At 45.5% G+C, this 25837-nt stretch overlaps 1 protein-coding gene and 1 long non-coding RNA gene across 15 annotated transcripts in view; one reads left to right on the plus strand and one right to left on the minus strand.

Annotated features, from left to right (window-relative positions):
• PLEKHA7 (pleckstrin homology domain containing A7) overlaps nucleotides 1–25837 on the plus strand; it is a 253670-nt gene that overhangs the window by 90299 nt on the left and 137534 nt on the right. Inside the window, exon 1 of one of the 11 annotated variants that reach the window (XM_055548480.1) lies at nucleotides 18803–18926. The exons of 6 other annotated variants lie outside the window; for them this stretch is intronic. Coding sequence is in view for 2 of the 5 variants with exons in the window: in XM_055548474.1 (XP_055404449.1) it covers nucleotides 18929–19029 (101 nt within the window). In the remaining 3 variants the exon portion in view is untranslated. 4 more of the 11 variants (XM_055548474.1, XM_055548478.1, XM_055548475.1 and 1 more) reach the window with 4 other exon arrangements.
• On the minus strand, nucleotides 17463–20796 carry LOC129628898 (uncharacterized). Of its 4 annotated transcripts, none has more exons than XR_008702965.1 (3): nucleotides 20581–20796; nucleotides 18227–18410; nucleotides 17463–17792 (listed from the first exon to the last, which is right to left on the minus strand). It is a non-coding gene; the product is annotated as an uncharacterized LOC129628898 (long non-coding RNA). The 4 variants fall into 4 exon arrangements; XR_008702967.1 differs by having other exon boundaries at nucleotides 20715–20788; XR_008702966.1 differs by lacking the exon at nucleotides 20581–20796 and adding an exon at nucleotides 19137–19254.

Raw genomic sequence — 25837 nt, forward strand, 5'->3', positions numbered from 1 at the left:
TGATACCTTGTTTTCTCAAGTATGGGTTTTGTACACTGGTTTTTTTGTTTGTTTGTTTGTTTTTTAAGAGAGGCATTTTAATACTTGTAAGGTGATTTGGTAGAGTCATACCCAAAGATAGGCAACAGAATTGCCTGGTAAAGGTTTCTAAAATACCAATTCTGGGATTCTGCCTTTCTCCCCTACCCTAGACTGCTCCAGTATATCTGGACAGGGCCTGGACGTCTGCGTTTTAAATAAGTGCCTCCAGGCGCTTCTGATCTGGGGCTCAGTTAGGGAACCTAAGACAGAACCAGGACTCTGAGGCCAGCCCTGGGCTTAGCTTCTCTTGGTGCTACCTCTGTCTATCTGGGTGACTTCCTGTCCCTCCAGCTCTGGGAGTCCCAGGGTTGTCCGGCATGGGCACCTGATGAGATGATGAGTGGCAGTACTTTTCTGTGGGCTCAGAAAAAGTAAGGGATTATCATTCCTATTTATTCATTATAACAATCCCCTTTTCTCTAATGATTGAATCAGAGTTACCGCTACAACATAGCTTTTAAGCCTGCAGTTGATTTTGATAGGATTTAATGGTAAGTAACAAGAACCTGTGCTCTGGCCTGAGAACACATTCTTTGCTATTAAAAAGCCTCTGATTCTGAGCTTTAGTCTGTCTGTGGAGGGAAGACCATGCCAGGCATTTATGATTGAGAGTTGAAAGCCTGAGGTCTGTGCTATCCTAAAAAGGTAGCCACTAGCCACATGTGCCTGCTTATAACAATAATGTTGTTCTTCAGTTGTTCAGTCGTGTCCGACTCTGTGCGACCCCATGGATGCAGCACGCCAGACTTCCCTGTCCTTTATCATCTGCCGGAGTTTGCTCAAACTCCATGTCCGTTGAGTTAGTGATGCCATCTAACCACCTCATCCTCTTGCTCCCTTCTCCTCTTGCCTTCAGTCTTTCCCAGCGTCAGGGTATTTTCCAATGAGTTGACCCTTTGCATCAGGTGGCCAAAGTATTGGAACTTCAGCTTCAGCATCAATCCTTGCAGTGAATATTCAGAACTGATTTCCTTTACGATTGACTGGTTTGATCTTGCAGTCCAAGTGACTCTCAGGAGTCTTCTCTAGCAACACAGTTCAAAGGCATCAATTCTTTGGCGCTCAGCCTTTTTTATTGTCCAGCTCTCACATCCGAACATGATTACTGGAAAAACCATAGCTTTTACTATATGGACCTATGTCCACAAAGTAACATCTCTGCTTTTTAATAAGCTGTCTATGTTTGTCATTGTTTTTCTTCCAAGGAGCAAGAGTCTTTTAATTTCATGGCTACAGTCGCCATCTGCAGTGATTTTGGAGCCCAAGTAAATAAAATCTGTCACTGTTTCCATTATTTCCGCATCTATTTGCCATGAAGTGATGGGACTGGATGCCATGATCTTAGTTTTTTGTATGTTGAGTTTTAAGCCAACCTTTTCACTCTCCTCTTTCACCTTCATCAAGAGGCTCTTTAATTCCTCTTTGCTTTCTGCCATAAAGGTGATATCATCTGCATATCTGAAATTATTGATATCTCTCCCCACAGTCTTGATTCTGGCTTGTGCTTCATCCAGCCCTGCGTTTCTCATGATGTACTCTGCATATAAGTTAAATAAGCAGGGTGACAATCTATATTGCATACTCCTTTCCTAATTTGGAACCAGTCTGTTGTTCCATGTCTGGTTCTAACTATTATTTCTTGACCTGCTTACAGGTTTTGAAGGAGGCAGGTAAGGTGGTCTGGTATTCCCATATCTTTAAGAATTTTCCAGTTTGTTGTGGTCTACACAGTCAAAAGCTTTAACATAGTCAATGAAACAGAAGTAGATGTTTTTCTAGAATTCTCTAGCTTTTTCTATGATCCAGCAAATGTTTGCAGTTTAATCTCTAGTTCCTCTGCCTTTTCTAAATCTAGCTTGTACATCTGGAAGTTCCTGGTTCACATACGGTTGAAGCCTAGCTTGAAGGATTTTGAGTATTACTTTGCTAGTGAGGGAGATGAGTGCAATTGTGCAGTAGTTTGAGCATTCTTTAGCATTGGCCTTCTTTGGGATTGGAATGAAACCTGACCTTTTCCAGTCCTGTGGCCACTGTCAAGTTTTCCAAATTTGCTGGCATATTGAGTGCAGCACATTAACAGCATCGTCTTTTAGGACTTGAAATAGCTCAGCTGGAACTCCATCACCTCCACTAGCTTGTTTGTAGTGATGCTTCCTAAGGCCCACTTGACTTCACACACCAGGATGTCTGGCTCTAGGTGAGTGATCACACCATCTTGGTTATCCAGGTCATTAAGATATTTATTGTATAGTTGTTCTGTGTATTCTTGCCACGTCCTCTTAATATTTTCTGCTTCTGTTAGGTCCACACTGTTTCTGTTCTTTATTGTGCTATTTAGGACTAGAACTTCTCCTAGTCTGGATTGAGTTGTACTATGGCTTTGAAATACATAACAGGTTTAGATGACTTAATCCTTAAAAAAAAAAAATTAAATGTCAATAACTTTTATAGTGATTACATGTTTAAAATGATATAGTATTTTGGATATATTTAGTTAAGACATTATTAAAATTAATTGCACCGATTTCTTTTTACCCCCCCCCCCTTTTTTTTATTGGAGTATAGTTGCTTTACAATGTTGTATTAGTTTCTGCTGTGCAGCAAAGTGAATCAGCCACATGTATACATATACCCCCTCTTCCTTGGATTTCCTTCCCATTTAGGTTACTACAGAGCACTGAGTAGAGTTCGGTGTGCTATAGAGTCTGTTCTCGTTAGTTACCTGTTTTTTACATAGTAGTGTGTATATGTCCATCCCAGCCTCCCAGTCCGTCCTACCTCCTCTTTTTGCCCTTTTTAATGTGACTGCTAGAAAGTTTAAAATTGCATATGTGGCTCACATTATATCTCATCCTACAGTGCAGCTTTAGGGTTGAAGTCAATCCTGTGGGCCAGTTCAAAAAGTTTATGATATTTACCTTGCAGATTCGAAAGGTGGGTTTTACATTTGAGATGAACATTCAGAAGAGTTATTCTGAATCATTTAACTTAACCTTGAATGTTTGCAGTATTTGAAGTGGGAATTTCATGCAATTTGGTCTGAAGGGCAAGTGCAACTTATCTATTATTTTAAAAGAAAATCTTCTAACATCTCTAGGTGGAGCAAGGAGGAAGCCTAAGTGAGAAATTGCTTTGCTCAGATTGGATTTTTACTGCAGAGCTGCCAAGCCCAGAAGACAGCAGTTTATAGTGAACACTGCCGTTCGTTTTTTAACTGTGGACATGGGATGAAGCGAAATAGCAATGGAAGCACGGCTTACCCTTTTTCCTAATCGTTTTTGACCTCTCTCTAGGCCTCTGCTTTCTCTCTCTTCCCTTGATGTTGTTTGGTGATTACAGTGTGTGAGGCCCAGTCAGGCACTCACAGAGTGAGGTTAAGAAAGGCAGATTTAGCTACCAAGCAGTGGCCAAGTTGGAGTAGCACTGGTCCCTGAATTTCTCCTTAAATGGCAGCATTCTTGGGAATTCAGACCATTTTCTTCATCAACAAAGTGGTAGTGCTGAAAGCTCTTGTGTCTACCTCATGGTGGGATTATGAGAAATTAAAAGGCAGGAAGTCCAGAATATACAAATGATTGATAGTAAAAGCCCAGAAGATCAGTTTCCCCTTCTGTTAATAGTTTCTGTGGCAAATAGTCTCACTTCTCTAGGCCTCAGATCTTTCTCCTGTTGAAAACTAAGGGAATAGAATAATTCAATATAGTTAAAGAGACCCAAAGTCTGACCCCAGATTGAATTCCCATTCTGCTACTGCTAACTGTGTGACCTTGGGAAACCTACTTGACCTCTCTGTGCCTCAGTTTCCTTATCTGTAAAATGAGGATAATAGAACCTATTGTGGGGTTAACTGAATTAACACCTGGAAGGTCCTTTGAACAGTGCCTGGAAGACAGTAAATACTGCGTGAACACTGGATTCATTCAGTCAACAATATTTTTTCAGTACCTCTTACGTGTCAGTTGCTGTTATAAGCACCAGGAAGAGCAGTGAACAAAGCAATAAAACTCGCTTTAAGAGAGTGCTTTTATAGAGGGATTTAAGGTATATTAATTATAGTCAAAGTATGTCACTATCTTAGGGGCCTGCATGCACAGTACCGCTTTATTTATTGGGTTTTGACAATATAAGATCCCATTTTTAAAAAAAATGTTCTAACTGCTAAATAAAAAAAAAACAAGGCAAATACAAATCCTTGGGTTTCATTCCTAGCTTACCTACTTCTTCACTGTGTGACCTTGGACAAGTTTTATTAACTCTCTACGGCTTTGTTTCCTCATATATAAAAAAGTTAATGAATAATATTTTGCACAAAGGAGAGTGCGAGCATTGTGTTACATCAAATGAGACAATGCCTGTAAAGCTCTTAGCACGTTTGACCCCTAGTAAGTGTTCTAGAAACGTTAGCTGTTACTGCTATTGCTTCTAGTTCTGGAGATTCTGGAAGTCAGTGGTTCTAAATTAAAAGTTTCCCCAGGCTGGTATAAGGGAAAATTGAAGCATGTTCTCCTGTGGTGCCCCTCTCCCTGGGAAATGTGGTTCAGAAGTGCCCCAGAAACCTTTTCTTTTTTTTCTAGAGAAAAAGAGAGATCCGGAATTTCTGTAGAGGCGCCCAAAGATGGAGCGGGTTGCCTGGAGAGGTAGGAGTCCCTCATCATTGGGGGTGTCAAAGCTAGACAGTCAGTCGGCAGGGTTATTTTAAAGGGGTCGTCCTTGGGTTTGTTGTTTTGAAGACTGCTTCCGGCTCTGAGGTGATGGATCGTTTGTTTGGTAATCAACATTGGGTCCAGCTAGGTAAGGTATCTCTAATGAGAGGTACCCAATCATCCCAACAGCTTGGGGTACTCGTTTCTAAAGGGCAGCTGTGACTTCGGGACACTCCCTCCCCACTCCCCCCAGCCAGGAGGGGCACTTGGTCTGATAGTGCTGCTAATGCTTCTTCTTCTGAGTATAGATATTTCTTGGACACAGGTGCTAGGCTTGAGCCCGAGAGGGGCATGTCGCTCCCTTACCACACTGTATCCGGAGAGTAGGGGTACCTGAGTCTCGGTGCCACAGTCCTCCTTTCACTCCCTTTTCTGGGGACGGAGTGGACTGAAACGGCTTCAGAGCCGAGTGGTTAGTGGAGGAGCTCACCTGTGTCTGGCCCATTAGGCCAGCTCTAGCAGAGCCACAGCCTGCTTTTAATTTTGGTCTCAATTATTCTTCCATTTTGTTTGCTACCTTGGACTTGCCTACAGGAAGTGAAAAAGCAAAGGGACTGTGTTTTCTGGGTTCATTTGCTCTTTTCTTCTTTTTTAAATGATAAGCAGTTTATTTGCTTTAACAGAACCATTTCCTGAGTGTCTGCTGGTTCAAAGCACATGCTAGCCACTGTTCTTCCATTCCTTCAAAGTGCCTACTGTGTGCCAGGCACACTGCTGGGGCCTGGAGCTGAGAAAAGACACAAGTGGTCCTTCTCTTGGAAGTTACAGTCCAGCAGGGGTAGATGGGCACTGATCTAAGGTTCTGTTTGTTTGTGAAGGGGAGACGACTCCCCTACCCCACAGGTGTCTGAATGTCTTCCCTATCCCTACCCTCCTTGTCCCTCCCCCAGTGGCCCTGGCTTTGATTTGGCAAGCCCGGCACATTGTCTGCACTCTTGGCTTTCTGACTCCCTTCCTGTGACATTGCTGGATCTCATCAGATCCTGGGTGTCAGTGAAACGCCACTGGTCTTTGTCGCCTCACCCTGGTCAGTTACCTCTGCACAGGCAGCTCAGGGAAATCCCTACCCTTCACCCCTATATGTCTCCTGTGCCAGAGAAGCCTGTCACCCTTCGTAATCTTTGCAGCAGACCAGGAATCCCCTGGCTTGTAATAGAAGGAAAGCTGGGAGGACGGACAAGAGTGACATGGGGTGTGTGTTGCCAAGGCAGCTGACCTGGGGGAACATGAGGAGATACAAAAGGAAGAACCAGTGTCTTTGAATGAGCTGCTTTATGAGAATGACTTTTAAAAATGAGACTTTATTTTTTTTATAGCAGTTTTAGGTTCACAGCAAAACTGAGCGGAAGGTACAGAGATTTCCCACCTACCCCCTACCCCTACATATGCCCCAGCCTCCCCGGTTATCAACATTCCCCACCTGAGGGGCACAGTTCTCATAGTTGGTGAAGCTGCACTGACACATCATTATGACCGCAAGTCCATAGTGTGCATTAGGGCTTACTCTTGGGGCTGTGTGTTCTATGGGTTTGGACAAATGTTTAATGACTTTCAGAATGTATCTGCAGTGTTTTACGTCCACATTTTGTGAATCCTCTATGCAGTGTTCCTTAAACTTTGGACATCCCAAATTTCAGGCATTCCTGTTCAACCTCTGCATTTTTGCAGTAGACATATAAAATTGACTTAAAACAAACATCAAACAAGTGAATTTTAAAATGTAATTTTATATTCATTTTTTATTAACCTTCATAGCTCTTATCTACATTATTTATAACTATTGTTTTATAGCATTTATATTTTTACAAATGTTCTTGCCACATTGCCATCTCAGGTACCCTCAAGTATTTGCTCCATTCTTAAGGAGAGTCTGCCTAGGAGGTTCATGAATAATGGCCTTTCAGAGGTTTTCAAACCCCTTAAAACTGGCCAAAATTGTATTTGTCTTTTTTCTTTGGGGAAAACAGTTCAGGTTTTCATCATGAGGAAGGGCCAGGACCAAAGAAGAACCACAATTTGCCGTTCTTGGAATTATGTCTAATATTCATTTACAAAGATTTCATCTTCCCAGGAAGAGAAATCGTTTTCTAAAAAAAAAAAATGGAGTTTTTACTCATAAAACATCCTGTTTTTTTTTTTAATGAAGTACAGATAAACTGCAAATTGAAAATTGGTAATGGCCTTTCCCACATTCCCTCCTCATCTCTACCCTGTTTTCAGCCCTCAATGTGCGAACATTAATTCATCACAGGATGAGAGTGACTGCTTTCTGATCCAAAAATTGTGACATATGATCTGATAAAGAATCTGTGTGTATGTATCATGTCTTTCAGAGGTATAAAAGGAAAATTCCAGTTATACACTTAATGAAATGCCTTTATTAAACAGAAAATTGCAAAACAAAATTTTTTTAAGGGAGGAACATCCAGGAACATCCAGAATATAGGCTCACTGAAAATATAGGTCATTGAATGTTTCAGAGGAAAATAAGCAAAAGGAAAGCTGCATGTTAGGACAGAAATAAAACATGATAAAGTGTCTTTGCAAAAAAGCACCATCGTGCTAGATCACACAAACCACAAGGAATGTGATGCTGGTATAAAAGTGGACCCCGCCACAGGTCTTTCTCTGCCTCTGGGGTAACACACCAGGCGGGGACACAAAGGACGCTCTGTTAGTTCTTTCCAGCTCAGCCCATCAGCCTTAGAAAGAGTCATAATGTCTCTATGTGTGTCCTGTCACCTTTCACCAAGGATTCATGAACAATGAGGCTTAGTGGTAAAATAAAGAATCTGCCTGACAATGCAAGAGATGTGGATTTGATCCCTGGGTGGGGAACATCCCCTGGAGTCAGAAATGGCAACCCACTCCATTATTCGTGCCTGGAAAATCCCATGGACAGAGGAGACTGGCAGGCTACAGATCATGGAGTCACAAATGGTCGGACAGGACTGAGTACGCATGCACGTCATGAACGATCGATACATTGATAAAACAAATAGGAATTTGAAATCCAGACTGGGGAAAATATAAGTAAGAAGAAGAAACCAAACCAAGGGGGATGGGTAGAATATAAATATGCATGCGTTAAGGGTCTTCATTATTGCTGAGCTTTACATTTGACTTGGTGCTTCCCGACAGTCAAAACAAAACTGGAACAAAGTAGGTTTTCAGGATTTTACTGTTAGAGAAGAAAAACACCGTAGTCATTAAGAGGAAGCTGAGTGCCTCCTGGTTTGTTCCTTTGAGTTTTGTATGTCGGGCCACTGAGGGTGTGAACAGTGTCCTCTAGCTTTCTTCTTTGTCTTATTAAGTCCTCATCATCTGGCAGCCCCTCGAACTGGGTTGATTCTCTCAGTTCAGATGGCCACGGACCTCTCCTTTGTGGTACTTACCATAGAAGTACATTTACATCTACTCGTGAGCTTATTTTGACAGTTTGCCTTCTCTGCTAGATTTTAAGTCTCGCGAGGCCAGGGCCATGTTGCCTTCAGTGTTTGGCATAATCCTGGCACACTGAGCTCTCAGTAAATACTCGTCTGAACAAATGAGTAAGGCAGAAGCAGCCTGGGATTTTATGTGATCTTGTAGCACTCTCACAGAAAACCAAGGTTCTTTCAAGGGCACAAGCTATCTCTTGTCCAGAGAGCTCGACCACCTTGTCCAGTAGCTCTCAGAATGTCTCCAAGTTCATTTTACTCCACTGTATCCTTCAGAAATTGCTTCTAACAACCCTAGGGCACTGTGCGCCTGCTGTAAGTCCGATCCCGTAGTAGGCACTTGGTGCATGTTGATGCTTGCCCTCCCAGACGAGGGAAACTGAGGCTCAGGGGAGGGAGCGGGCTTGCCCAAGGCCACATAGCTGGTAAGAGAGTGTAGGCCTGTCTGGCGGCACTCAGGGAGGTCTGAGTGCATGCTGTTTCCTTTCTGCCTGCTGTGCTGAGCCTGAGCCACAAGTGCCTGTGTGAGTTATGGGTTCTTATCTCTTGGCAAGTAGAGCAGCACAGCACGGTGTTTCTGGCACAGGCCATTGCTGCTCTCTGACCGCTGTTACATTCCAGTCTCTCTTGAGTTGGGGAAAGAAAGCCCACACCTGGGGTTGGCCACGGCAGTCTCAGAACTCATTCGTCCTGGCTTTTGCACACAGAGAATGTGTTTATTGCTCTTGTCACGCTGTCTCCTGAACTGCAGGCGCATTAAAGTTGAATATTATTTTCATAAAAGTCACTAGGGAGAAAGACAGAAGAGAGGCACAATTTGGTTGTCTCGGGGAATAATTGGATTTGCCCAGTGATTGGGAGAGTGGAGGCGGGAAATGACAACGTGCCGGGACATACATGTGATGGTACGTTTGATTCCAGATTTGTCAGGCATGTGTTTTTAATTACTTTGTGTCTGTTGTCATTTTTTTACTAGAGACCTAATTTTTAGAATGGGGTTTATTATTATATTAAACTTTGTCTACTCCTTAAGACCGGCAAATGGGAGATTCTCATGGCTCAGTGTTGCCACCTACTGGGTACTGCATGGAGTATCAGTCTTCAGAAAGAGGGCAATAAAACACATTTCAAGTTGCAACAAGGCATAATTTGATCTGTCTATTCTTCCACAAGCTTGCAAGTCCTCAGGGTGAGCCTTGTAAGCATCTGTCATTACTGTGTGCTCTGGAGTGTCAACATACCGGTTCCATTGACTTCCGGTGATTAAAAAAAATACCGCTTTTCCTTTGCTTCTTTGAGGATGAACCACCTCAAAAACATTTGCTGCTTGCACATGGGGATCTGAATAATTGCTATAGTCAGGTTTATGTTAGAGAATGTTCCCGAAGAAGGCACTTAAGGGGATGCTTGTAAACGTGACGAGGCTTTTGGTTCCATCTTTGACCCACTAGTCTCAGTAAGGGTTTTGGCTCCTGTCAGTGATTTAGAAAACCTAATAATTTTTATGTCTCCAAAGTTGTGTTCCCAGGCTCCTGGCTATTTCATGTCCTAAAGCTTGTTTCTGCATTTATAAGAACACAAGAGAATAGCAGCGGGCATCGACATGCCTGTGCCTCTCTATACCAGAACAGGACTGACTGATTCCAGCCTTGTTTGTCATTTGGTTTAGATTGAGTCTTATTCTGATTTCCTTCAGTGGCTTTGACAAGTCTTATTTGCAAGATGAAACAGCGCAGTTATTGAACTAGCATCCTCCTCCTAGTTTGAATGGTAAGAGCCACAAAATCATCCATACATAAAAAGGACATAAGATTTCACCCATTTTCCCTATAAATTATTGTTTAGGCAAATAGGGACAAGAAAATGTAAAAAATGTAAGTGCTAGTTATTACCAGATTCATGTCTTTTTTTAACAAGAGATAAAATTTTTAAGTGTTTTACATAATAATTAGGGCATTTGCTCCCCCAACTTCCAATTAATATCCATGATAAACAACCTTTATTGATTACATAAATCTGAAAGCTTGGTATCCAAGTATGTCTGTGCTCAGTCTCAGTCGTGTCTGACTCTTTGTGACTCTATGGATTATAGCCCACTAGGCTCCTCTGTCCGAGAAATTCCAGGCAAGAATACTGGAGTTGAGTGTTGCATTTCCTGCTCCAGGGATCCTCCCAACCCAGGGATTGAACCCGTGTCTCCTGGATCTCCTGCATTGCAGGCGGATTCTTTACTGTCTGAGCCGCCAAAGAAGTGGGGAAACCCTAACTATGTGTCTGTCCATCTATTGCTTTATCTTATTACACAGTGGATTCAAAGCAGCTTATGGGAAAGACATAAAATATGAATGAAAAATAAAACAATCAGCACCAACAAGAGTATAAATTATTCTAGGAGATTAAGCCCAAGGAGACAGGAGAATGCGAACAGCCTGGTACTGTTTCTGTTAAGCTAAAAAGCCACTTCATTTTACATGTTGATGTAGCCATTTTTTTAAAAAGCTGCTTGGAGGCTGCTTTCAGTTTTGGAAAGCTCTGTGTAAACACGGACAGCTTCGTGTTCCTGACATTTCAGCTGAACTTTTAAAATTGCCTTTTTTTTTTTACCTTCCAACCTCTACCTGACTTCCAGCACATACCCACTTCCTCTGAGCCAAGGTAGTGTCAGTACTGAAAGTATTTTATCAAATGAGGTTGCTGTATTTCTGGAAATGGTGTAGCCGGGAGGTCAGCTGGCCATTTGGGAAGCCTGAATGTGGGAGGCTTATTTTGGAAACCCTTTCATTATTATCACACTCTGGCCCTTGTGAGCAATTCCAAGACTTGCACCCGGATGGGCTTCGATGATAAGAGGACTGAAAAAAAAGAAGCATTGAAGTGGAAGAGGGGGGCAGAAGTCCTTTTCTTACAAGCCGGCAGCATGCCTGATAAACTTCTTTACACGGCTCCTGAGTCCAACCTCTCCTCTAGGACCTCCAGCCTTGGTGTTGCCTTCCAGGGATCAGGCATGCTGGGGGTCATCTTGAGAGAATTTGGCCCAGTAGGCTCCCAGGAAGCTGGTCCGGGGTGGGGCTGGGGTACAGACTTGCCCAGACCACAGAGGGCAGCTTGTGCAGGATGCTTTCAGCCTCAGAGCAGTGTGAGATGCCGCTCTGCCCTGGCTTGTTACAACCAACCAGAGGTCTGTAGCTGGAACAGCTCCTCTTCCAAAAAGCCAGGAATCATGTGATGATGAGACCCCTCCGATTACATCTCCAGCCCTGGCCTTCCCTTTAAGTGGAGGCTTCCACAGCTCACTGCTTTCAGGACTTGTCCACTCAGAAATCTAATAGATGCCTCAGACCAACAAGTCTCAAACTGAGTTCTTGGTTGATTTTAGTGCCCTCCTTTCATTTGATTTTTTTTTTTTTTTCCTTCCCCAGGCTTAACCATCTCAGGAAACTGCACTGGCATCCACTCTGTTGCTCAAATCAAAAACCTGGGAGTCTTTTTTGCCTGTCTCTTTCCTACACCCCTGTCATAAATCCCATCACTGAGTGCCCTTGGCTCTGCTACCAAGACATTTTGCACAGCTGCATCCCCTCAGCATTTTCACTGTTGCATTCTTGGTCAGCCTTCATCCTCTCTTGCCTGTTCTCCTGTGGTAGTCTCTTTAGCTAGTGTTGCTATTTCTCCCTACCTCTTTTCAATAAGAGAGGCACTGCAGCCAGACCATCTGAGTTTGCATACCAGATCCTCCACTTAATGTGATGAGCAAGTTACCTTATCTTTCTGTGCTTGGGTTTGGAATCTGTAAAACTGGGATAATAATAGTTCTCACAGAAAAAGTTTTCATGAGGATTAAAAGAGATCATACATGTAACGTTCTTAGGACAGTTCTGAGCACATAGTTAAGCACTAAAGAAATGTTAGGGATTTATTGTCCCCAGACCCCCACTCATCCTCCAAATAGCAGCTACAGAAGTCCTTTAAAAAGGCAACTTAGACCATGTGTCTTCCATCACAGTCTTTTCTTTTAAACCCTTCTGTGTCTTCTTATTGCATTTGGAAGAGAATATAATCTCCTACCACGTATTACATGACCTCCATAACCTTCACTATCTGACTCCCCAGTTTCCTCCTTTACCATCCATCCTACTGGTCACTGAGCTCTAGCTTCACTGTCCTTCCTTTGCAGGAATGCATTTATTTTGCTCCCACTTTGCTGAAAGTGTTTCTCTACCAGATCTTAGTTTAAATGTTGCGGCTTAGGCCTTTCCTGATACATACCCTGAACCACCATTTCACTCTGTCAGGTCACTGCTTTGTTTCTTCATAGCAGACATCAGTCTCTGATATTATTTACTTGTTTATTATCTGTATTTTGTCCCTCTGTCTCTTTTGTCACTACCGTATCTCCTGTGCAAACAGTGCCTGATTATAAATGTTGTTGGCATGAACTGCAGCTCTCTAGGCTCCTCTGCCCTCCACTTTCTCCTGGAGTTTGCTCAAATCATGTCCACTGAGTCGGTGACACTATCTAACCATCTCATCCTCTGCCACCCTCTTCTCCTTTTGCCTTCAGTCTTTCCCAGTATCAGGGTCTTTTCCAATGAGTCATCTCTTTGCATCAGTTGGCCAACATATTGGAGCTTCAGCAACAGTCCTTCCAATGAATATTTGGGGTTAATTTCTTTAGGATTGACTGGTTTGATCTCCTTGCAGTCCAAGGGACATTCAGGAGTCTTCTCCAGCACCACAGTTTGAAAGCATCATTTGGGCGCTCAGCCTTCTTTTTGGTCCAGGTCTCACATCTGTACATGACTACTGGAAAAACCATAGCTTTGACTATATAGACCTTTGTTGGCAAGGTGATGTCTCTGCTTTTTAATATGCTGTTTAGGTTTGTCATGGCTTTCCTTCCAAGGAGCAAACATCTTTAATTTCATGGCTGCAGTCAGCATCCAGAGTGATTTTGGAGCCCAAGAAAATGAGATCTGTCACTGCTTCCACTTTTCCCCCTTCTATTTGCTATGAAGTGATGGGACTAGATGGCATGATCTTAGTTTTTTGAATGTTGAGTTTTAAGCCAGCTCTTTCACTCTCCTCTTTCACTCTCATCAAGAAGCTCTTTAGTTCCTCTTCACTTTCTGCCATTAGAGGTCCTAATAAATGTTTATCTATTGACCAAGTAATGGAAACTGCCATAATTATTTAGTACTTACTATGTTCCACATACTTTCACAATTCTGTTACTTATTCCTCATTACATTATTAAGGGGATAGATATTTTAAAACCCATTTTACAGTTGAGCAAATAGAATGGCTGAGAGAAGAAAAAACTTATCTGGGGCCAACAAGCTGGCAAGTGGTTAAGCCAAGATAATTTAACTTATATCTGGCTGAGTCCATGCAGTGTTTCTGTGATAAAACTAGTGAATTCATGGGGTTTGTACCTGGTGTATGAATGCCAAGTGAGTCTAGACAAGTATCAAGCTTTCATTATTCTCATCCTTTTAAAAAGATAACAGTTTTAGAGCCGTTCCTATGTGCTGATTTGTATTTTCTTTTTTCCTGGTGTTTTTCATCATGCCCTAGATTTGTTGCAATTTTGTTGAGGTTTCACAAGATGTAGCAATTGGATTCATTCAGTTTAGATTATGAATTGATTCCAGTCAGCACTCTTGCCTGGAAAATCCCACGGACGGAGGAGCCTGGTGGGCTGCAGTCCATGGGGTCGCTAAGAGTCGGACAAGACTCAGTGACTTCACTTTCACTTTTCACTTTCCTGCATTGGAGAAGGAAATGGCAACCCACTCCAGTGTTCTTGCCTGGAGAATCCCAGGGATGGGGGAGCCTTGTGGGCTGCTGTCTGTGGGGTCACACAGATTCGGACATGACTGAAACGACTTAGCAGCAGCAGCAGCAGCAGCAGCAGGGTGACGCCTGCTAGGAGGTTAGGAGAGATGGGTGTGTTAGGTCCTCATGGCCTTGTAGCTTCAAATTTTTCAAAGTGTGGGCTCCAGGCCACAAAGAGCCAACTCAACTTGGGTTGCTTGCTAATATGGGATTCTTGGGCTCACCCTAGAATGAGTGGCATGAGATTCTCTAGGGGTGGACCCCTGGAATGTGCTTTTTTACAGTCAACTGAGGTTATTTTGATTAAAATGGATGTATGATGATCACTGGTCATAGATATGTTCTAGCTAATTAGGTGTTTTGTGATTTGATTTTGTTCTTGAATTTTTAAAAAAAAAATTTGTAGAGCTACATATTTATTAATTTTTGATTTTTATCAAAACTTATTTGCATGGGTTTTAGTCACTGACCATGGAGCAAGCAGGCTTTTTTCCTATTCTTAATGACTCTTAAGCTCTAAGGCCCAGACCCAAGCTGGCTGCCTTGGTCAGTATGTTCAGTGTTTCCTGCTTAGGGGAACAGAGTGCCTCATCTCTGTCCCGGTGCTGTTGCTTGGCTATGTGTGTGTCGGCAGGGGGTGGGCAGGGTTGAGGCTGGTCTGTTCTCGAGGGGGCTAGGTAGTTGTACAAGAGCAGACCTTCTCATACATTTGGTCCCATTAAAATTACTTTCAAAAATCAAGTTTGTTCTTATTACCTCCTTTCCAGAAACAATTCTGGACATACCAAAATCCCAGATCTGGCAGTCTGTGCTTCCCTCTTCTCTGTTTCCTCTCTAAACAAGGTCCCATGTTGTAATAGATGCCATAACAGTAAAATTAGCTTTATTAGACTCTAGGTGGACTTAAAATGTCACCTAATGGCAGCTCTGTCTGGCTGGGAAGTCCTGTGCTTCATTTTGAGCAGAGAATGCAGTTGGTTACTGTGCCTGGTAGGGGACTTAATGATTATTGAATTAAAGTGGCCAAATAATACAAGCATCCTTCATCTTTAGATGCTGCCCTGATGGTTCCTAGCTATTGTGTTTTGAGGAACCTGTGCCTCCAGCTTGGATTTTTAATCCCACCTGCCAATGGCACCCCACTCCAGTACTCTTGCCTGGAAAGTCCCATGGACGGAGGAGCCTGGTGGGCTGCAGTCCATGGGGTCGCACAGAGTCGGACACGACTGAGGCGACTTAGCAGCAGCAGCAGCAGCCTTCTGTCAATGACTTAGGAGTTCCTGAGTTATGCCACAGGACAGAGTCAGCACAGCTATATTTCCCACCGCACCTCCCTCATCTGGTTTGCGAGCACTCTGCTTTCTCAAAAAGTTTGAAATATGAGGCAAATTGCAGTTTACCACCCTTGGGCCAAAGAACTAACAACTAATCAGCTCCTTCTCCTCCCCAAAGTTCTAGATCGCTTTGTCCTAATACTTTTATAAAGAAAAAGTGAAAGTGTTAGTTGCTCAGTCCGGTCCAACTCTTTGCAACCCCATGGACTATAGCCCACCAGGCTCTTCTGTCCATGGAATTCTCCAGGCAAGAATACTGGAGTGGGTAACCATTCCCTTCTCCAGGGGATCTTCCTGACCCAGGGATTGAACCCGGGTCTCCTCCTGTGTTGCAGCCAGATTCTTTACCATCTGAGCCACCAGGGATATTCACCGCTTAAAAGAAAAGTAGAGCCTTTATTAGGCTGTTGAACATCAAGGAAACTGAGGCACACATCATTCATCTAGTTACTGGCTCAGCCCGGTCTGATTTATGGCCTGTGGCACCATCAGATATGGAAAAAGCAGGCTGAGTAGTTTTTGGTCCTCAGGACCAAGGGTATATGCTTTATATGTTCTCAGCTTACTAAGAGCCTAGAATATTTGGTAGAGACTTTTAGGGGTAGGAGATCCATTAGCGAATGGTCGTGGCTGCTTCATTTTGGACCCTTTAATCTAAGCTTTAAGCATTATTGTAAGCACAGCCCAGGAGGTAAATGTAAAAATAATTTTCTTGCCAGTTTTTCCTGCATGGTATCCTAGCGACGATGTACTGTCTGTCCTTGGGTGTTGGGGCACCAACTGGGGCAGTATCAGAGCTTGCAGAGAGAAGGGATATGAAAGGCCTGGTCAGAGTCACCCCTTTTAAAGTCAAGGCATAGTTTCTTTTTATCTTTTGGAGGATTTTTAACCCCTTTGTTTTTAAGCAGTAGTTTATTTTCTGATTATCTCGGTAATATATCTTTATTGTCAGACCACTTGGAAAACACAGAAAATCCCAAGGAAGGAGATAAAAACTCTAATTCCAGTATTGTTAACATTTTGGTAATTGTCTTTTTTTTTTTTTTTTTTTTTTAAGTTTTTTTATTTGGCTGTGCTGGGTCTTAGTTGTGGCGCACAGGATCTTTATTTGTGGCATGCAGGATCTAGTTCCCTGACCAGGGGCTGAACCTAGGCTCCCTGCATTGGGAGGGCCAAGTCTTAGCCACTGGACCACTAGGGAAGTCCTGGTAAATATACTTCTGGTCGTTTTTTCCTCTGAACTCTAATACAGTGCTTGGGTTCTTAACTCAGCATTTAAAGGGGGAAAAAAAAATCTCATGAAGTGAAGGTTACCCTAAGCCACATGGACAGTAATTTTTATGCACTCTAAAGTTGGGAAACCATTGAACTAGACTCAAAGAAAGAGCAACAGAAAAATCTATATGAAAAGTCTGGGGGAAAAACCATTCTACCTTTAAGATTACTATCAAATCCCTGATGATAAGTGGATGGCAGTAGAGAATTGAAATGTATTCTTACCTGCCTGTAAGATTTATTCTGTTCTGTTTTAATATTTGGAGAAGGCAATGGCACCCCACTCCAGTACTCTTGCCTGGAAAATCCCATGGACGGAGGAACCTGGTGGGCTGCAGTCCATGGGGTCGCTAAAAGCCGGACAAGACTGAGCGACTTCACTTTCACTTTTCACTTTCATGCATTGGAGAAGGAAATGGCAACCCACTCCAGTGTTCTTGCTTGGAGAATCCCAGGGACGGGGCCACCTGGTGGGCTGCCATCTATGGGGTCACACAGAGTCGGACACGACTGAAGCGACTTAGCAGCAGCAGCAGTTTTACTATTAAGTTTCTTTAACTTTCATAGGTTAGTAGATTTACTTGTGAGGATGACATGCGATAGAGCCATCACATTTTGGTCTAAGAGGTGGGTTTGAATCATCCAGTAAGAAAAATGAGCACAGTACCATTCTACCATAGGTGCTCACCACCCCCCTCAAACCTACACACACACACACACACACACACACACACACACACATGCACACACAATTGGGATCATTTATCTTTTAATCTTCATCTCATTTTATTCAATAGTAAATATTCTGTATATCAGTTTTAAAGTTGCATATATTCAATTACAAAGATATACCACAGCTTATTAACCAATCATTTGCTTTTATAAATCTGTGTTCATTCATAATTATGTCTTGATAAATTCTTAGATATGGAATTGATGTTTCAAAGGATATGTACACTTTTACAGGTTTTAAATCATATAGCTAATTTGTCCCCAGGAACATTATGTGTTTCTTTCAAAGTGTCTATTTCCCAGCATCACTGGAAATTATTATTCAAAAGAGTCTTTCACAGCATGCCTTTTGGATGACCCATGGCTTCTGTTCATTGCCTGGCCAATTTATCCTGGAAAGAATAAAAGAAATGAGTCTAGAGATGATAAATGCTTGTGGCCAGGTTCATGTTGAAGGAATGGGGACAGATGACAGGAAAAGGGTGAGCTTGGAGACCATTTCTTTACTCCTGCTTCCAAGTTATCTACAGCAGAGATCTTTTAAGTGGTGAATACTTAAAGGGCATATAGAGCTTTAAAAGCACATTCATTGATAATTTTTTAATTTGGAAAATGATTTGATGTCATCATAGATGCTACAGAGTAGGAATGACATTTGTATGTTTATCCAAAAGGGAGTACCGGCTTTTAAAAAAAAAATGTAGAAATGCTGTTCTAATCTAAGCCTTCATTTGAGATATAAAGAAACTGAAACCAGAGAGTGGAAGGCATTTCTTTAGAGGCATAGCCATACAGCAAATTGATGATGGAGTTGGTTCCCAACTACCTGTTCAGAGCTCAGTGATGACGTGGACCAGCCTAGTTCCGGGGAGATGAGAAAGCAGACATAGGGCCTCTTTGGACCATGGGCCAGGCTCTCTTCTAGGGCCTGTGAGCTGTCTCTTGCCCCTCCTGGACAAAGGCCTAGGTGTTTTGGGCATGGCAGTTCACCTCTGCTTGATTCTCCCCACCTGTCAATGGGAGAAGGTCTACACTTTAATAACCAGGGTTTTTGCCTGAACTTTCCCTCCCCTGGATAACTTGTGTTCATACCTCAGCAGTTCAAAAGTCACTTCTTTGGGGAAGCCTTTCCTGACTGCTAAGATAGTTTAGGGTCCCCGTGTGCAATCTTATAGCACCTCTTACCTTTAATACCCTTGTCACAGTTATAATTACCTTGCTTTGTTTTTAATATCTCTCTCCTGGACTAGACTATCTGCTTTATGAGTGTAGGACTCTATGAGTGTAGGAATATTGTTTATCTTCTGTTGCTCCTAGCATATACTAAGCCTTAATAAATGCTTGAATGTTGGACTATTTGGATGGATGCTAATTAGTGAATTAGAAATGTGTGTGGGCTGCTGGGTGGTGCTGTCTCTGATTGCCTGCAGAACCAGGAGAGCTGTTCCTTATGGCCAAGGGCATTGGGAGAAGAGAGAGGGAAAGGAGACCCAGTTGAGGCTGCTGGTGTAGCCACAAGCCGGAGGGTATGGTGTGCATCCCTGGCTGCGCCATAGCGGCCTCCTGGGTGGAGGGGTCAGCAACCACATCCAACCAAGTATTCATTCCTGGCCTGGCAGAATCAACCCGGTAATTTAGTGAAGGTGGTTAGAGAGGAGCCTCCTTGAGTCATTCTGGGGAAGAGAATTCAAGGTCAGGACTCTCCTTGGCGGGGAGAGGACAGCAACCCAGGTCACCTGCGACCCGGTCTTCACAGTCGATGGGCACTTGCAGCAGCGGCTGTAAGGTCTGTGGCTGGCTGGGCGCCAGAGCAGCGCTGCTGGTCGGCGGCAGGTCCTGCCCCCTCCGCCGGTTTCCCTCCCCCTCCTCCGCCTCCCAGCCCACTCCCGCTTGCAGCATCCTCTGCAAGGAGAGGAATGTGCCGCGCTCGGACGCGCGGTCCTGGCCGAGCGGCGGCACCCCGGGGCGCGCTCTGGACCTCCGGGGTCCGCCGTCTGGCGCTGCGCCACGTGCTTTAATCCGCGCTGATGTCAAGTGGGTGTGGGCTCTCAGGGAAAGTCGGCCGAGGACGAGGAGGGCGCGAGATGCGCCGCGGGCGCGCTGAGGGCCCAGCGCGCTCTGCCCCTCAGCGCCGCTGACCAGTGACCGTCCCTGGCTCGCGGACCCAGCTCATGGAGCCGCGGCGCTGCCCGGCCGGGGACGCGTGCCCCGCCGCCCTTGGGGGCTGGCGGGGGCCGCCGCGGGGGGCCTGCAGGTGTGTCCGCGCGCGTCGGAACTTTCGGGGGGCTGCGGGCTGTTTGGGGGCGGGCAGGGCGCAGGGTGCGCAGCCTGCTTCTAGGGGTGCTTTGTGTCTGGGCGCTGGCGTGACGGGAGCCGGTGGGTCCCCGGCCGGCCATCCGCGTGGGAGCCGCAGCTCGCCGCCGGAGTTTCAGGGAGAGAATTCATTGAGCCGGCGACCGGCTTTGGGTTACTCATCGGGAAGGGCGCCGAGGAGCAGCCTTGTTGTTTTGAGAATTGGTCTCCAAGTACAGCCTGCATTCATGGTAACAGGATTATCTCTCAGCAGACAGCGCGGCTTCCCGAGATCGGTTGTGGTTGGGGGCACAGGTCGTTCGCGGTGCGGGGGAGGGGAGGTGGGCAAAAGCTACCCGGACACCCACTCAACCCCCAAGCCTCCGAGAGCCGGCTTAGGGCGAGGCGAGCGGTCAGCCTCTCGCCGCCGTTGACAGGTCTAGTTTCAGACACACCTTCCCGGAGGAATGCGGAGGCTTTGTTCCAGGGCCCGTCCCAGCCCCGAGCCCAGAAGCCCGCGGGCACGGGGCCGGGACTCCAGGGCCATTACTCATCTTTTCTGGCAACGCCGGCGAGCTCCCGGGTAGGCAAGTTAATTATTAACGTGTCTAGGCTGGAGGGAGGGAATCTGGAAATAAGATTGGTGGGTTGCAGGTTTTTCTCCTCCCCCCCCCCCCCCCCCCGCCCGTTTTGGCGCTGGCCATCAAGGTTGAAGCCCAGGGTATTGCAGCCTGTTTCCTGAGAAGGATGCTGCCCTTCCCCCAGTGACCGGCACTCCCGCAAAAGGGCTCCCATTTCTCCCCATTTGTGGGACAGCCGCCACCTTCTCCCCGGAGGGCACAAAGGGAGCAACTCTTGTTTTTTATCTACTTTGGAACCGGCCCGTACCTCTCCTCCTTTGCCTTCTCTAAACAACCTCATTCCCCACCCCCTGCCTCAGGGAGCTTCCAGGCCCAGGTGTCTGAGACCCGAGCCCGCAGCCGGCCGTCTGAAGCGTCGGGTGAAGCGCCGCCCTGCCCCACCTCAGTGCGTGCACACCTCCGCCCCGCTCAACAAGTGCCTTGGGGTGTGTTTTCCGGCCCCGGCTCCGTAGGACTGTGGGCGGAGGCAAAAGTGTGCGCGGGGTGGTCACCTGACCCGCCTCTCCCGGTTCCCTCCGCTCGCCGGGAAAGGAGGAGGTCCAGGTGGGGAAGAGCCGAGGGCGGAGCTCCTTGCTCAGGTTTCAGTTTCCCTCCCGGCAGGCTGGGAGAAGGTGGATTCTAAGGCGGGTAGTCTCAGCAGGTGTGCTCTGGGTGCTGTTGCATGAGAATGAGAGGGCTCAGGTCTAAATGGAGGGCGGCGGATGGGCTGGGCTTGGCGGATGGGACCGGCTGGAGGCCTGAGATTTTGCCTCGGCTGGGGCTTGAGGGAATTGTCACATTCAGCCCTCCTGGAGGCATTGTGCCTTAGAGACCTGGTTCACTGCTGTCTTTGTCAGTTTAGGATAGAGGACTCAGCCTCCTAAGCTGAGGGTTGGCAGATGTATGATGGGAAGATGAGCACCTCTTGGAAGTTGACACTCTTGAGGGTGGAAGAGGGGGCTGGGCTTACGCGGGGGAGGAGTGCAGGGAGGGGTATTTTAGCTCTGACTGTGGGCCTCCCAGGTGGTGCTAGTGGTAAAGAACCTGCCTACCAGTGCAGGAGACAAAAGAGACATGAGTTCAATCCCTGGGTCGGGAAGATCCCCTAGGAAAGGGCATGGTAATCCACTCCAGTATTCTTGCTGGAGAATCCCAATGGACAGAGGAGCCTGGAGGGCTACTGCCCATAGCGTCGCAAAGAGTCGGACATGACGGAAGCAACTTAACACACACGCACATAGGCTGTGAGTTGTATCAAGTTCTGTAAGAGAGGCTGTTGTTGTACCCCACATCCTTCCGTTGTTTTCTGTCCTCTTGCCTCAGTGGCTTGGCTTACTGGGTTCTTCCTGGCTCTGGTTTCCAGGGCTGGACTATTCTGATGGCTGCCCAGGGACACAGAAGTCTCCATCTCACCCCAGCCTTCTGGGAAGGAAATGAGTGAGGGAAGGTGTGGCTTCAGAGAGCCTGCTGATCCTGACACCCTGGGTTACTGGGGAGTCTGTGCCACCTGTCTTCCCACGTTTGCCGTGTGTACACGCAGCACACCCCTCCCCCAACACACTCGCTTTTAGAGTGGCACCTTCTCCAGCAGTATCCTGAGCTGCTGGGATCTGCTGGCCTGCTGGCACTCTGTGAGTTGAGGATTTGGAGATGGTCCTGATTAAGAACAATTTTTTTTTTTTTTTTAAATTATGGGAAATCTGCCTCAGGCTGCCATCTAATGTCTGCTCACTTTGCAGCCTGCTGGTCACAGCTGAATATTCATTAATAATGGCTTGGCCACTGCCTGGGGAAGCTACTTAAGGTGATTCTGTAAAGAGTGGGTGGGTCTCTGGGGGCACCAAGAGCACAGGCCGTCATCAGGGATTGTGACCTTGTGGGGAAAGTGAGGCAATTGTTTGGCTGTGGGACTGTGGAGTTAATGGGGGTTGGGGGGATCAGGGTCACTGAGAGTGGTAGGGTCAAAAGGATTGAGCAGGGATGGTTTGGACATTCCCCCAGTGTGTCCTGATCCTGCAGTCTGTGCTGGGCACAGCAGACTGGGCTGAGTGGGTTCAGCATCAGCTGAGGCCTCTGTCCTGGGACCTGACTGCCCCTGCCACCTGGGGAAAGGGTCTGCCTCTCTCTGGTGGCTCAGCTGGTAAAGAATCCTCCTGCAATGTGGGAAACCTGGGTTTAATCCCTGGGTTGGGAGGATCCCCTGGAGAAGGGAAAGGCTACCCCACTTCAGTATTCTGGCCTGGAGAATTCCATGGACTGTATAGTCCATGGGGTTGCAAATAGTCAGGGAATGAGTGACTTTCACTTTCACTTTCTCTATATACACCAGCTCCTGGACTTCTCCCCTCCCTTTTAACAGCAGTGCTGGGTTTAATGATGGCGGTTACTGTGTTCTTCAGCCCCAGCTCTGGCAGGGAGCTTCATCCTGGGATGGGCAGCTGGAGAAAGTACCCGGGCTAAGAGAGAGGTGCTTCTGAAGGTTTGTTCTGAATCACATAAGATCAAGAGGAGAAACAGAATGGACACCCTGGCAGCCTTTGCAGTCATGGTTTGTAAAATACAGAATTCCTCTGTACGTTTTACATTGTTTCTGTGAAGAGAAAAGAGGCTAGTTATTCTAGGCCTGTGCCCTGTGGGTCTCCAGGTGAGGGGAGAGAGAATGATGAGGAGTTAATTGAGGCAATCAGTTTGTGGCATTTTCTCTGCCGATTTGGGTTCAAACTCAGCCTTTGCTATTTACTTGCTTCATGTTTGTGGGGCTGAATCTGTCTCAGTTTTTCTTCACCCCCTCCCTCAAGCAGGATAATTATGAGGATTATACACGATGTTTGCAAAGGATTGAACACAGTGCTTGTTCATTGGTAGCTTTAAAAAAAAAAAATTAATTAAAGATAACTAGAGGATCTTTTGGAGAAGGCAATGGCAACCCACTTCAGTACTCTTGCCTGCAAAATCCCATGGACAGAGGAGCCTGGTGGGCTGCAGTCCATGGGGTCGCTAAGAGTCGGACACGACTGAGCGACTTCACTTTCACTTTTCACTTTCCTGCGTTGGAGAAGGAAATGGCAACCCACTCCAGTGTTCTTGCCTGGAGAATCCCAGGGATGTGGGAGCCTGGTGGGCTGCCATCTATGAGGTCGCATAGAGTTGGACACAACTGAAGCGACATAGCAGCAGCAGAGGATCTTTGGAGCAGTAGCCGAGAGAGTTTTTTTTTCATAGACAATAAGAACATTAGAACTGACATTTTGTGCCCACCCCAGAGGCCAGACCTGGGCTCATAGCGGGTCAGGTATGAGAATTGTCCTGGAAAATTTCTTCTGATCTTCACATTAAGATTGTTTTCTAGTCTCAGATTTTCAGAGGCCTTGGATCTCCCATGAAATCCCTAACTGCAGGCACAGAGCATAGTTGAGCTGGGAAGGTAGCATCCCTCAAACTTTTGCTAATGCAGCCATCTCTGGTCCAGCCTTGACTGTGGATTGTTAGTGCTAAGAACCACCAGACACCTGGCACTTTTTAATCTGTGTAATTCTGGAGAAGTCCTTTTATCTCTTTGAGCCAGTGTTTTGTGAGAGTAATGAAACCTGCCTCACACAGTTCTTGTGGTCAAATGCAGTAGTATATGCGAACCTCATGCGGCACGCTGGTAATGACTGATAGCTTGTGTGTGTGCTCAGTTGTCATTTAGTTGTGTCCAACTCTGCAACCCCAGGGACTGTAGCCTGCCGGGCTCCTCTGTCCATGGAATTACTAATGTACCAGACTTAGACTGTTCTTAGAACAGTCAATCCTCACAACAATTTATGGTGCAGTTAATTACTGCCCGGGCTTCCCTGGTGGCTCAGAGGGTACAGCGTCTGCCTGCAATGCAGGAGACCTGGGTTCGATTCCTGGGTCAGGAAGATCCCCTGGAGAAGGCAATGGCAACCCACTCCAGTACTCTTGCTTGGAAAATCCCACGGACAGAGAAGCCTGGTAGACTTACAGTCCATGGGATCGCAAAGAGTCGGACACGACTGAGCGACTTCACTTTCTTTCTTTCTTTTCTTTCTTTCTTAATTACTGCCCGCACCTTATTGATGAAAAAGTTGACTATTAGGAGTTAAAATTGTTTTCGTTGCATGGCTGACCCTCTGCGGAAGACGTGCATCTGAAGATCTCTGCCTCCCAGAGTAGGAATAAACTGAAGTTTGTGCAGATCCGTCTGCATATGCCTATCTTTCATCCGCCTGTTCTAACGTCTCAAGCTAGCTCTGGATATGTTTGTAAAATGACTAGAAGAAGTCCTTAGTGGTCATTTTGGCTTTTCAGTGCTACTCTGTTGTCCACTCTGCCTTATGCCCATAGGCTCGATGGGGCTTACAGACTCAGTACCTTCTTGGCTGTTATGTTTAAGTGTCATTTGTATGGGACTGTAACCCTCTTGTGCTCACTCACTTAATGGTGCCTTTTAAGGAGGTTGTTGGTGGATCAAAGATAGTTGATATTAGAATAGAGGTGGAAGGTACATAAAAGGGATTGTACATGAGCTTGCCTCAATGGTGGGCAACACTTAGAAACTGAGGATCAGTTGTACCTCCTTCTGACGTGAGTGTAATTCATGTAAATAAACTAAATGTTTAAGGATTTAAGAAAGAAAAAAGGTTGCTAATTTGATCTGACTTTAGGCATAAGAAATATTTGTTTGGTTTAGAGCCAACCGCTAGGCTTAAAGTTTTCAAGGTCCTACCTTTCTAACGGTTCTGGTTAGCTGTTTTGCTTCCTTGCCTCTGCTCCATACCATCTGCCAAAAGGCACTCAGGTCTGAAGTTTCAAATGTGTTAAGAAAAAAAAAGGAGGGGGGAGAAAGAAACAAAACACCCTGTGAAAATAAGGACTCAATAGCTGGTGATATTTCAAACACGGGTGGTGCTCATTAAGAGGGAGTTATGATCACAGCCTCAAATTCATTCTGATTACTTTTGTAGCACATTTATAAAAGGAGAAGAAAAAGGCTACAAGTTTGTGGGTCATTCTTTTTATGACAGGAATAACATTTATGGGGGGGTATGACACAAAGGAATCAAGGTCTGGCTAAGAATAAAGAGAGAAAAGCAACTGGTGGGCCTCGGCCATGCTCAGAAGATTCCAGAGCTCTTGTTAGCAGAGATTTTTCACAGTGCGGACCTCGGCGTCCCAGTTCCCACAGCAGCCTGGTGATGTCGTCAGGGTGGCATTGTTCCTGTCATTTTACTGGAAAATGGAGTGACTTGCCTGAGGTCAGATACCCAGATATGTAACGCTGGAGACCGGACCCTGGGTCTCTGACTTTCTGTCTCAAAAGCAAGCAATCTCATTTATTCTTGTGACAATTTCATGTTTCCAATTTGGACACATGATGGAAAACATAGAATATTATAAAGGAAGATCAAATCAGGAAATCATGGCCCAGGCACCAGAGACAACCATTGTGTACATTTTGGTGAATTTCTAAAGAGATTTTTGTTTTATGAAGAGGGAACATTTGTTTTTGTCAGAGAAGA

Source organism: Bubalus kerabau, chromosome 15 (genome assembly GCF_029407905.1).
Source record: "Bubalus kerabau isolate K-KA32 ecotype Philippines breed swamp buffalo chromosome 15, PCC_UOA_SB_1v2, whole genome shotgun sequence".
Lineage (NCBI taxonomy): Eukaryota > Metazoa > Chordata > Mammalia > Artiodactyla > Bovidae > Bubalus > Bubalus kerabau.